This window comes from Fonsecaea multimorphosa, assembly GCF_000836435.1.
Source record: "Fonsecaea multimorphosa CBS 102226 unplaced genomic scaffold supercont1.34, whole genome shotgun sequence".
Lineage (NCBI taxonomy): Eukaryota > Fungi > Ascomycota > Eurotiomycetes > Chaetothyriales > Herpotrichiellaceae > Fonsecaea > Fonsecaea multimorphosa.
The window spans coordinates 158917-171929 of NW_015971668.1; the positions used below are offsets into that span (position 1 = coordinate 158917).

At 51.5% G+C, this 13013-nt stretch overlaps 2 protein-coding genes across 2 annotated transcripts; one reads left to right on the forward strand and one right to left on the reverse strand.

The window, feature by feature from the left end:
- Positions 1-1041: 1041 nt before the first annotated feature.
- On the reverse strand, positions 1042-6873 carry Z520_10965 (uncharacterized protein; the record flags this gene model as incomplete). The annotated part of the gene is made up of 1 exon (XM_016781456.1): positions 1042-6873. One exon carries the CDS (start codon positions 6871-6873, stop codon positions 1042-1044), a length of 5832 nt encoding a protein of 1943 aa, XP_016627445.1.
- A 1811-nt stretch (positions 6874-8684) lies between these two features.
- Positions 8685-12117, forward strand: Z520_10966 (uncharacterized protein; the record flags this gene model as incomplete). The annotated part of the gene is made up of 2 exons (XM_016781457.1): positions 8685-9074; positions 9136-12117. The coding sequence occupies 2 exons, from the start codon at positions 8685-8687 to the stop codon at positions 12115-12117; spliced, it is 3372 nt and encodes a 1123-aa protein (XP_016627446.1).
- Between the last annotated feature and the right edge of the window lie 896 nt (positions 12118-13013).

The following is a 13013-nucleotide window of genomic DNA, read 5'->3' on the forward strand; positions in this document are numbered from 1 at the left end:
TCTCTTTGTGTCTTGTGCACCTACCGATCTCCCAAATGTTCGGCTTATTCGCCCTCCAAATGGATGAATATCAGGCATAGTTGCCGAGCTTCTCGCCGAGATGCTCAGTTGTCTGTTCAATGCTAACGCCAGTCGCGATGATGTCGTCGAGACGCAAAGTATGAGGCTGCGGGTGAGGCTGCGGGTGCGGCAGCGGCAATTGGTGATAGCTTCACAGGTCACCAGTCAGTGCCGGGTCGACGAGGTTTCATGCTGAATTTATAGTTGGGAGAGGCAAAACGTCTGTACAGCGACACGCAAATGTGCAATGCGCACTGAGCGCCTCTCGCGGTCAAAATGTGTTGTTGAGCGAGATGAGGCTCGTTCCGTTGCACCACTGCATCTTCTGCGCGGTGGTGGGACTCGCTGCGGACGACGGACGACGGACGTCACTATCGCCCGCGCCAGTCGACAGCCTCACAGCCTCACAGCCTCGTCAGCCTCATCCTAGGCTCCACACTCAACAATAGCCTGCGCGCCTTGGCCCTTGCTGCGTTTACCGAGCACAAAGTAAGTTCGTCCTTAGGCTGGCTAGGTTCGAGGCGGCAGACTGTTCATATCTTTCACATATGCTTTTCATTTTCTCTCTTCAGTGTAGAGCGTGTCCAACTACAAGGTCTCTTCAACACCTGGCATCTCAGGCTGCCTTCCATCAAGTCATGGCCCTCTCTGATAATACTGTACATTTGCTTCCCTCCTTTTTTGCTTTGTGGTACATGCCAACGCCGACCGTCCTTTAAATCCGCTAGAACGCTTCAACCGTAAAGAAATAAAGAAGAAAAAATCCATCGTTGAAACCTGGTAAGCCCTGCACTCGTCAAGCCAACAACCCATCTTGATTGAAACGCACGAGCATTGTCCTGTCAAAGGTCGCAGGTGGTTCCCTTATACGGAGAGGGAGTCCCGTCCAGTCCAGTACGTGTCGCGTGAGCCATGTATGCCCCCGACCGGTTTATCCAAGATCATGCCATGAAGTACGATATCGCGAACCATTTCACCAGCTCATTCCGCCAGTTTGGCAAAATGCTTGTTCCAGATCCAGCCAATTTCTCTGGTCGGGTCGTCTTGGTTGATCGCCAGCCATAGTTCTCCATGTTCAGCAATAATGTCGAAGATCTCCCCAATCACGTATGTGAGGTAGCGGAACCCGCCTTGCTGCCGCGAGCGATCAATATTGAACTCATAGACACTAGCCGCAGTAAATAGAACACCGGGCTCTCTGCGTGGCTCCGGAACCGCTGGTGTTGTCTCCGGCTCCGGGGTTTCTTCCATAGGCATTGCGGAAGAGAACACACTGGCTCCACTTGTAGCCGGCAGATGGGGTTGTGACTGACTTGGTCCTGGAGCTGCCGAGTAGAACGTAGATGAGGATGCGTGTCGCACTGCCATAGGAGATTCGGTTAACAGTTCGCCAAGTGATGGAGACGGCGCTTCGAAGCTCAACCGAGGAGCCGGCTGGTTACTATCCGCTGATAGTCCTGGACTAGTCCCCGGCCGAGACACGTTCGTGCTATTGACGGTATGAAGAGACGCAGAAACACCTCGACTTCCTGTCTCGGGAGTTTTGGGGATCCGCCCAGATGCAGCTGAGCCGGTCCGAATCCGCCCATTGGCAAATGTAGAAGAACTCCATTCCGTGTGGTCATCACTTTGAGAACTCATTGGACCCCCGCTGTTCCGGTGATAGTGGTCCTTTAATGGCAACGGGGGCATGTCTTCAGATGTCGAGACAGATCGCTTCGGTGCGCTGTTCCATGACGGTTGACGGGGCGACTCGTCACCCATCAATGTCGAGCCTGGAGTTAAGAACGATACCATGTTCACTGCCTCTGCTAGCAATGATCCATTACAGATGCTCAGGGACAATGCAGTCGCTTCTTGAAAATCAAAGTCTTCTTGCCAGTCTTTGACGATATCGGCCGTTTCCAGCTTGTCCAAGGGTATCTCCATTGCGGCCGAGAATTTTTGCCGGCACATGGCCATCCAATTGAGATGCAACTGAATAAGATTGGCCTGACAAGCGTGTACAAGATCAGCCGTTGATCGGAGAAGTCGCTTCATTCTCTCTTTGGCCTCGAGGTTCAGAGCTTCCCATTGTTCCATGCGCTCAGTCATCTTCTTGTCAATCTTTTCGCCTCTGTCTTTCTTGTTTTTGAACTGGTTGTAGTCCAGAAGCCGCTTGTCCCGCTTTTGGATCAGTCCTTTGGAATCGGATTTAAACCTTTCGAGCATCGTTGCCGTCTTTTCCATGGGCTGGACAACGCGTTTTATGATCTGCTCGTTGTGGTCGGGAAGTGCAATTGAATGGACGCCTCGAACAACAATGGCAAACTGTCGAAGTTTGCTCTCGGCTTGCGCATGGTTCGTATGTCCAACATCGACCCATGCCTCGGCTGCGGCTGCCAACTCCACCAGGCGATTAACCCACTTGGTGATCTCTTCAATATAGCCTTGACAATCCTTCGTAACCAAGAAAAGGTGCGCAATGTTGTTATCATAGTTGATCTTGAGTTTGGTATACTCTGCATCCTCGTGCATCTCGTTGATGCCCACATGTTGCCTTAACTTTTCTGCACGCCGACCAAACGCCTTGGTCAACCCATTTCGAACATCAGACTCTTTCCGCTTGCGGTTGAGAACCTGATCGACAAGCTCGGTGTGCTTCTTTACTTCATTGATCCGCACATTGACCTCAGTCACCTCAAGTGCAGCTCTTCGGATAAACTCGACGTCAGGATGAGTATCCGGGGTGGCTTCCAGGAGTTGATTGAGTAAGAGCGGATACTTGGTGATGCGTTGTATCGGTTTGACAAGAAGTGCGTCCAGACTCCAAGCATTCGTAATGTCGCTTGAATTCTCGCTGCATTCTTTAAGCCACTCTCGTACAGCGGCCGACGATTGCAGCGCCTCCAACCTTTTGTTTGCTGCATGTCGCGTGCGAATGTAGTCGGTGTATACTTTCTCCATGTCGCCTATTGAGGCTTCGAATGCGGTCCCCACCCTTGTAAGTTCGTCCCGTTCGAAGTCGGTCAGCTCACCAATGCCGTCAATAGAAGCTTCAGAGCTCTGAACTGTCGAGGTCCGATTGCCATCTTTTCGTCGATCAGATCTTTCCATTACGTAAGCTGGCCTAACGACCTGCTTCAAATACGCCAGGAAGTCTTTGGAAAACTGTTGTACAAGATCCACATTGCCAAATAAAATCTTGATATCCTCGTCATTTATGGCGGCAATTGCAGTTTGCTTATAGATGTCGCACAGGACTCTCATGTCTCTTTCGTATGTATATTCGGTATCAACCAATTCTTTGAGGACGTGTCTTCTTTTGTTCAGGCGGCGTTGCTCAGGACTTTGGTCATCCATGGATGGCCTGGTATCCTGCAAGCTGGATTGTGTCGTCTGTTGGTCAATGCTTGATCTGGCAGACATCTGCGATAACGCCGTGAGCGGTCTGGCTGGTGGCGCCGTTTGGGGCATGGCTGGTCTCATTCCAGTTGGGGCAGACCAGGCAGTCTGATCAATGGTGGGCATTTTCACAAGCGGAGGGGGCGGTGGAGAGTGAGATGGTGGGCGTGGAATGTTACTTTCAGCTCCCACTGGTAGAAAATCGTGCGGCGGCTGCTCAGGCTCATTTGGGTTAACGCTTTGATAGTTTTCGGTCTTCGAGAATCCTGATCCAGCGTCTGCAAAGGTTTCGTGAGCCAAGGCAGATGGTTGCCTTTCTTCAGTTGGTGATCTCAGAGCAAATTGCATCCAGTCACCCACTGATGGCGAAGTCTCAGCCCAGTCTTCTGCACTGTCCAAGCTGGATTTGTATCGATGATGCGTTCGGTAGCTTGATGGTGGCACCGGCGGCGCTGGTGGGGTAACTTGGCTTGGACCGTGAATATCTGGAGATTTGGTGGTATTGTCATGCTGCTCCTCGCTCGTGTCATGGCCAGAATAGGGTTCTGCTTCGGCGTGAAAAGACTCGGCTGATTGCGGACGTGAAGTTTCGAGCTGGTCCCATTGACGGGTATACTCGTCTAGTTCCTCCAGACACAACCGCTGCACTTTTTCCTCATTTGCGTTTTCCGCGTCGGCCAGGTCTGGCGAAGCCTGAATGATGCGATGGTAAATATCATCTACAAGCTGCTGGTCGACGACTCCCGAGGGCGTTTGTTGCTGTAGAACTTTATTCACTATTGTGTAGGCGTCACTGGCATGGTGCTCACCATGCGAGCCACCCTCAAGACTCAACTGATCGGACGCCGAATGTGAATCAGATTCTATATGAGTAGTCTCTGCTTCATGCTGAAACTGCGGAGGCGGCTGGACAACAGAAGGAGGCTCGTCACCTGCCTCAGATTCAGGTATATCTTCTATTGAAGAAGTCCACGAGTTTCTTCCGTCGCTTTGCGGGCGCGCGTGTTCCGGCTGAGGAAGGGGCACCAAGGGTCGATAACCTTTCTCTGCAGCTTCATCGTCGTCGAGATATGTCGTGTCGCGAAGCATCAGATGAACAGATACCTGATCAGCGTGATCAGAAAGCTCGCCAGACGCTTGAGAAGCAGACGAGAGAGGTGGGGTAGAGTCCTGACTTCGAAGCGCATTTATTTGATTGCGAAGTGATAGCCCAGTAGTCTGGAGCCGCGATGTATCCGTTTGCGGCTCAGCATCGATCATGGTGGCCTCAGTCGCCACGGTACCCTCTGTGACTGCAGACTGAGGCTCTTGTTCGTCACGTGCAGGTTGTAGATGTGTGTTCAGACTAAAAGGGATGCCATTGAAGGCAGGCTCGGCATGACCAAGCGTAGGCGAATCCACATCATCAGCCGAATGTTGCACATTTCCTTCAACGATCTTCAAAGCCGTTTGGGTAAATGCCCGTTGATCTTGAGAGACCTCTCCATTGCCGGTGTAGAACGCACGCTCCTCAGACGTGTCTGTGGGCACTTCATTCACAACGACAGCAGGAATCTCAAGCGTTTCTTGCCGTTGGTCCGAAGTGTCGGAATCTTCGAAGGAAGGCGTCATAGTATCTGCACGGCTGGCTGAATTGTCACGATTCTCTGGGTTGCCACCTTTCAGATCCTGACCTTCTCGGGACCGGCTCAAAGCTTGTGTGATCTTTAGCCGCCGAGCCTTCAAATCGATATCACTAAGTTCTGGAGGTCTCTGTCGTCTGAAAGCTTTTCTGTCACTTTGCTGCTTGGCCATAGTCTGGAATTTTTCGGCCATCTTCGCACGGGACGCGGCTGTGGTAGCGGAAGACACAGGGAGTCTGGGCCTCGAGCTTCTGAGGGGGGGAGAGACCTTCGGCGGAGGGGCAATGATGTTTGCTCGAAGAGAAGGACTCTTTTCACCACTTGCTGTTGTAGAAGGGCGCCCTCGGTTATTCGGACTCTTTATTTGCACTGGAGATCGTGGCTGCCGCTTAGGACTGTGCTGCTTTCGCTCTCCTGATGGAGAAGGATTTGATGCCTTCAATCCCGATTCTAGAGCCCGGAAAGGAAGCTGTTGGTGAGGGACGATAGCTGGACGACCAGTCGGAGATATCGCCGCAGAGTCTGATGCAATACGTTGATGTCTCGTACTTACTGGGATTCGAGATTGCGCGTTTGATTTTGACGACGAATCGGCCGCGTGCTTATGACTGCTGCCCCGGGTGCTGATCGACGGCGTTTGATCTTCATGCAAGAAGGTCTTCGAGGCTGGTCCAGGCACATCACTATTTGCTCGCCGGTGTGGAGGTCGGGAATGGGGATGGCCATTAGAAGCATAACCAGACGTATGGGAGTGCATGGCTGAAGGTGAGATTGGGGGCCCTGGCGAATGAAGATGGCCACGTCTCGTTGAAAACATTGGATTAGGACTATGCATGGGGGACCCTTCTGAGCCTCGTCGCCGACGAGCATTGTAAATGCCATATCCCGGCGCTGCTGGAAGATTGGCCGCAGAGGAGGGAACTTCGCCGAACAGCAATTGCCGGCCAGCAGCCGGGACTTCGGGATTGCTGGCTACTTGACTCAACCCTCCAGCAGAAGATGCATTCCTCGAGTGAGTAGACTGGTCATTTGCGGCGGCTCTGAATCCCAGTGCGCTTCCTGCTCTCCTTGAAGCATCTGAGACTCTTGATGACAGTCGCTTGACTTGAGGGTGATAAGAGTGAGAAGTCTCCACAGAGGCATATGGCATAGGACTTGCGGTTCTCGAGGCGGGTCGAGAAACTTGCTGAGTAGGCAGAGGTGGGACGTCGTCAGGCGAGGCATCAAACCGAGCTACCAGATCTTTGAATGAAGCTTTCCTTGACTTCAAAGAATTGGGCATCGGTCCAGAAGATTTCGCATGTCCACCATCATACGTACCATTAGGCAAAGTCTGAGTATTCAACGATAATTTCCGAGAACCACCCGAGCTTTTGGCTCCCCTTGCCATTCTGTCATCAGTGGTGAAGCTGGAGGTTCGAGCGGTGACGGGCGGCTCTTCTGCCCGTTCAATTGGGTCGGTTCGTATGGCCTCTTGGTGCAGGGCCACGAGGGATGAATTCCCCAAAGGATCCTGATACTGGCGATAGAACTCGCGTGGGTCATTTTGGATATCCTCATTGGGGACAGAATCCAGCCTCGAGGTTGACCTTGAAAGGTTAGAGACTGAGGACGTCCTAGAACGTTGAGTCGCAGGTTGCGATGGAGAATAGGCTGTGGACGGGAGGAAGACCAGTGATCGATTTGGCGACTGGAGTTGAGGGCCAGCATTTCTGATCTGATCGGGCAGGTTTGTTTGCGACTGAGAAGATTGACGCCGGTGGTGGGCGGTATAGTAGTTGCTCTGGTTCGACACCGCCGAAGGCATGTTGAGAAGGCCCAAGGCAGGGAGACACCTTCCTTCTTGGACGGTGATGGTGAATACTACGGCGCAGATGCATGACCCAAGCTAGACATGGTCGATTTATTTGGACCTTCTCTTTTGTTCTTCCCCTGTCGTCAAGATGTGTCCCAATGGTTCCTCCTCTTGTGCAAAACCTCATCAACGGACGCGGGTCGCTCAACGGCCCGTCACCACGGAGTCCAAGGCGATGGACACAGGAGATCGGCCTTGGAGTCTGCCAAACTCTGGCCAAAGACGTCTGAGACTTCAATCGATGGAAAGAGAACGTTGATGGACTTGTGGCCAAGAGATTGACGGGGGAATCGTAGCGGTTTGTTTGTGGTTGTTTCTGGTTCAGTCGAAAGCCGGAGACGGGGGAGGTAGGGGCACTTGACGTCTTGATTTGCCGCCTTCAACGAGGCCTGAGAGACGTGATAGCGCCCTTCGATCGACTAGAGATATGGCGAGAAGTGATGCAGGAGAAAAATCTATGTTTGAATGAATGGAGATGGCATAGTCAGGCTGCGGTGCATGTTCATGCAAGAGATATAGTGGTACTGGTCGATGGGTTTGTGAATATGACAACTAGCATCGGCCCAGCAAGCGCGGCATAGAGGGAATGGCGGCGTGGGCGGCACACTAAGGTCCCTCTGCTCACTGGCACTAGTTGCGGGTGGTCCAGAAGTGCTAGGCGGGCTCAACCGGTACGGGGGACCGAGGGGCCTCAAGATCCAGGGTGCAATGTTCAAGCATTGGCCAGTAGAATAGGCGAGGTTTTAGCGATAGCAGGCTACGGAGTAACTGAACAGTGAGCGCCCTTTGCACCCTCCCACTAACAACTATAACTAACCTAGGTACCTAGGTAGGTAAGGTTCTAGTACTTCCATTGTTTGCAACATGCCGGACATGGAAAGCCGGAGCAACTGACAACATAAAGAGACACTCATTGATTGAGGACTGTTCATCCTAACCACCACAATATCATTGTCTTGTCATTGCCGAGTGTATCTCCGAGACTCTGACCTCCATCAAGTAAGACCTTTGGGGATTCATCCTTTCAGGCGGGATAGTGATGATCTAAACTTCAGTTCTCTCCGCCCACCGTTCGCCGATTCCCCGTTTTTACGAGTGCATTCCCACTCACTATCCCCATTCAGCCGTCCCTAGTAGATATTGTCAAACCCGTAGAAGACGAAGAACCGCCCACCTCCACCATTATCTACCTAGGTACTGTTAATGCTTGGATACGAGGTACACCCTCAACGCCTATCTTCAGTTTCAAGAGTCTGTTCTCGGTGGGAGCCAAAAAGCCCGTCTCAACGAATGCAATCTGCGGCACAGTGGCACACCATTCCAATCATCTCTTGCGATCTACTCGTACTTCCCCCAACACCAAGGTTGTCTGAGACCTCTTCGGCGCGCACGAAAATCTTACTACTATGGTACGCGTTGTTTGAACGGGGTTGACCTTCTTGACACTGTGACCGTTAGACGGTAGCTACAACGCGTTGAATCTTGTTACTGCAACATATATATGCCTGGTCCTTGTCGCGTCTGAGCTGAACGAGAAACACACGGCGCCTCCGCCCCTCCTTCTGAGAATCACATATTAATTTCCTCGAGGATGAATGTTGATTCTTACAGCGACAGGGGTCATTCTTGTTGAAAAGAAAGCATCTTGGATTTCCTCGCGGAGAAAGTCTCCATATCCCTCATCCTGGGAAAACGCGTCCCTCTGTCCATCCTCCCAGGCCCTATGCAACAGTCGCGTCTCACCCACGTAAATAATCGCGCTCATGGCCAGAAAACGAAGATGCGCACAGACCGCGTCCAATCGTCCTACCAAGCAACAGAAATCAGCCAATCATGACCACGCCGACCCACACCACCTGGTGTCCTCTGTACACCATGCCGTGCTGTCATCCTACTATCCGAGGGTTTGCACACTGAGGAGTTATCTTCTGGCAGCCTTGCCTGCCACGTCTCGTGTTCGAAGACACAATCTTACAGAATTTGGAAAGAATGATGCTGATGGCGTACTTGACACCTGCCTGGTTGGTATTCTCAAAACTGCCTCAGTGTCTGTCAAGGAGTCGAGGAAAACCGACTTTGCTACATTCACTCAAAGCCAGTTCCGCGCCACTGATGCTAACACTGACCGAGCGCAGCCATGTTGTATGAACGAGGTAGGACACATCTCAGATCGTTGCATTGTATGTCGAACGATCTTCTAATTGATCGTTCCAGGTTGTCGATTTCGTCATTTGGTCACTCTTCAAAGGCAATTTTGCGAACAGGGTTCGGCCACAGCACATTCTTTGCCATGGTCTCCAAAGAGGCATCCTTCCTCAGGATCATGGATATCAGCATGGCGGACCGGCACCTTTTCTGCCTGGTATCATCCGAAAGCATCCCAATGATAATCTAATCACTCTTAAGTCGTCTCCATGGTCTGATATCTTATCTTTGCTCGGAGCAGACGGTGAAGTTATCTTCGCAAGCCTGCTCCTGGATTGTGGTGTCTTCACACGAATAGCAGGCGGAAGAGACAACTATTTTCAGTTGAGCGGTGTTCCAATCTCGGAGCTGCCTCAAATTCACACCACACCTCCAGGAAGAGCCATTTTGCCGAAGAGACGGGATATCCAACGACAGCGACCTGGGGACATTCGTTTCGTTAGAAATCGCATGTTTTATGCTAGACCATTTCTTAACACTGTTGGCAAGGTCAAAGTGGGACTTCACCATACTCATATCCTGCAAAGATTACCGGACGCTGCGGAACAACACCAAGCAGTCCATATTTTGAAGTATATCTTCCCACGCCAGTTCGGTCTACACAATGTTTTCACATCAGTGGTGCATTCAAGCGAGACGTCACATCGGTTCAAGGACTACACAGTCCGCGAACAGGAAATTACCGTGCAGAAAAAAAGGCCGTTGGCTTGGGCGCCACGTCGCCTTCGTGGCGAGCCGATACGGCTCGTCCAGAAAATCTATCAAAATCACAGATCATGTTCCTACAGTCAGCTTCTGAGACACTACTGTCCTCTTATGTCTACTGGCTATGAAGCCCCTGTCATCCAGAGTAACGAAATACTGTCGTCCATGGCGGGCTCGGAACTCTTCGCCACACAGATCAATCCATCTGGAATGCCAGGAACGAACTTGGACACGGCTTGCAGCAGCAACGATGGAGATTCTTCATTTTTACCACATTCAACTCCTGTGGCCAGAGTCTCAGCATTTTGCCGCTCGGTCATCTCCCATCTGCTCCCCCGTCACACATTTGGAAGCGGCCCAGGTGGTCAGCGGAATCATGAAATGATGATGAACAAGATCGATGAATTCGTTCGAATGCGCCGGTTTGAGACCATGAGCTTGCATGAGGCAGTCCAAGGAATCCATGTAACGTCGATTGCATGGCTGCGAGGACTAAAATGTTTGGATCAGAAAATGTCCAGGTCCGATTTCACGAAGCGGCTCGAGATTTTTCACGAATTTGTCTACTATGTCTTTGACTCTTTGCTCATACCGATCGTTCGAGCGCACTTCTACGTTACCGAGAGCTCAACGCACCGCCATCGTTTATTCTATTTCCGGCAGGACGTATGGCGCAAACTATCCGAGCCCAGTCTTGCAATGCTAAGGCTGAACATGTATATTCCTGTCAGACCCGGCAAAGCTCGGCTCGAGTTACGATCTCGAACATTGGGATATAGCCATCTTCGGCTGCTGCCAAAAGATCAAGGTGCAAGACCCATTACAAATTTGAGGCGACGCCAACCAAAGCTGGATGCTGGGAGAAGACTCCTCGGAGACAGCATCAACGCCCAACTTGCTCCTATCTTCCAAGTGCTCAATTTCGAACGAGGACGCAATCCTGTACCATTAGGCTCTGCTTTGTTATCAGTTGGTGACATACACAGAAAGGTGGCGGAATTCAAGAAGGTCATTCGGTCGCAATCTCCTCTGTTCTTTGTTAAGGTTGATATCAAATCATGTTTCGACACCATTCCACAGGAGCCTCTTCTGCAAATGGCCAGCTCCTTGCTTGAAGAAAATTCGTACCGGACAACGAAACATCTTGAAGTCAAGTCAAGGAAGTCTGGACAGCGTGCGGTTCAGGAAGGTATGAGACGACGATTCGCCGGCACGGCTCGTCCAGCCGACGCTCGTGCGGTGCTCTCGGAGGCATCGATTTCCAGCATAGCCTCTGGGAAACGTCATACAGTCATTGCGGACACAGGAATCAACAGAATATGGAATCGAGATTCGTTGCTGAAGCTTCTTCAAAATCATGTGGGAGACAATATGATTAAGATCGGCAAAAAGTACTTGAAGCAGATTGACGGCATCCCCCAAGGTTCAATTGTCAGCAGCCTTCTCTGCAGCTACTTTTACGGTGCGTTTGAGCGGAATGAATTAGGCTTTTTGGTGCCAGAATCGTGCTTGCTATTGAGGCTCATTGACGATTTCCTGTTGATCACGACAGACGATAAGCTTGCTCGACGATTTCTGGAGGTCATGGCAAGTGGTGACCAGCGTTATGGAATCCGGGTCAATGCTGAAAAGTCCCTGGTCAATTTTGAGGCGACTATCAATAGTGAGAAAGTGCCACGAATACACGGCAGCACCTTTTTCCCATACTGTGGGATGGGTATCCACATGGAGACTTTGGAGTTGAAGAAAGACCGAGAGAAGAGAGACGCATTCATCAGCAATGCGCTGACGGTGGAAAGCTGTACGAGACCTGGAATGACTCTGAAAAGGAAAATCCTATCGTCTCTCAAGCTGCAGATGCATCCCATGTTGCTGGATATGTCACTGAACAGCCGGAGCCAAGTGGTCTCGACGTTGCTTGGGAACTTCACGGAGTCAGCAATGAAGATGCATCAGTATGTTACGGGGTTGGGTCCAAAGAGACAGCCGTCGCAGAGACTCCTTCAAGACCTGATAGAAGATCTCATCTCGGCAGGGAACAAGATTTGTTGCGAGAAGAATGACAACAATGCGCACGTCAGGCACATCAGCCGGCGGCAAATGTGTTGGATTGCCGCAACGGCCTTTGAGGGTGTCCTAGAGCGCAAACAGAGCCAGTACAAGGATCTGCTCATTTGGTTGAGATGGCTGCGAGAAAGCGCACAGCCCAGTATGAACATGGAAGAAGCGGCCATGGGACGGCTTGTGCAAGAAAACAAGAGAGCCTTCCGCAGCTATGTGTATTGAGAGATCAGTCAACGAATAACGAATACCTACCTAGGTAGGTAGGGATAAATGCAATGGCTAGTGAAGCCTGCCTTGCCATGGCGACAGCATTGGAATGCTGCGAGTGCTCCATACCTCGTACCTCGTAGTCTGGACTCAACCATGGCATCTCGATGTGCTCTTGCCAGCACCAGCACCAGCACCAGCCACCTCACAATTCGCAGGCTGCTAAAACACCAATACCGACGCCTGCCCTGCCTGCCGCAGTCAACAACACGACTTCTCCCTTTATCCATCTTTCTCTTTCTACATACTCGTCGCACTGATTTCCGTACTCCGTACTTGTTACTCCTTTACTTTTGTACCCCGTACGACTTTCTGTCGCACCTCACCACAACGAGCCTCTCGCTCATTTACACTTAGCGACGCTACGAGTGCATGCCTACAATAGGATAACCGAAGACACACGCCACGCCTGGCAGATCGAATTCAGATCTCAGACACACCCGCATTTGATTGTCGTGAAACAGCCACACTGCTCAGACTGCCTCAGCGTCCGATCCTCCCCCTTGCCATCGGCCCAATCCTATCGCGGGCTGTCAGCGGCCGCATCTTCCTGCGTAACTTTGACCAAAAAGCCACGAGTCTCAGCGTGACGCCTGTCCCACCTGCGACGCACATCCTTGGGCATGAAACACTCCCGAAAACCTCATCTTGACGACTGACACTTGGAAAAACATTATATACTCTCGACCCCCCCGGACCTGGCAATCCACCTGGACGGCACGAGCTCGTCTCGATTGCATCAGGGACATCCACAGGGATTTCCCACCAAGCACCACAAAGTGCGACGGACCCTCCAACCATCGGTGGGCCATGACGGACACTTGCTAATCCTTGAAACCTCCCCAATCGAT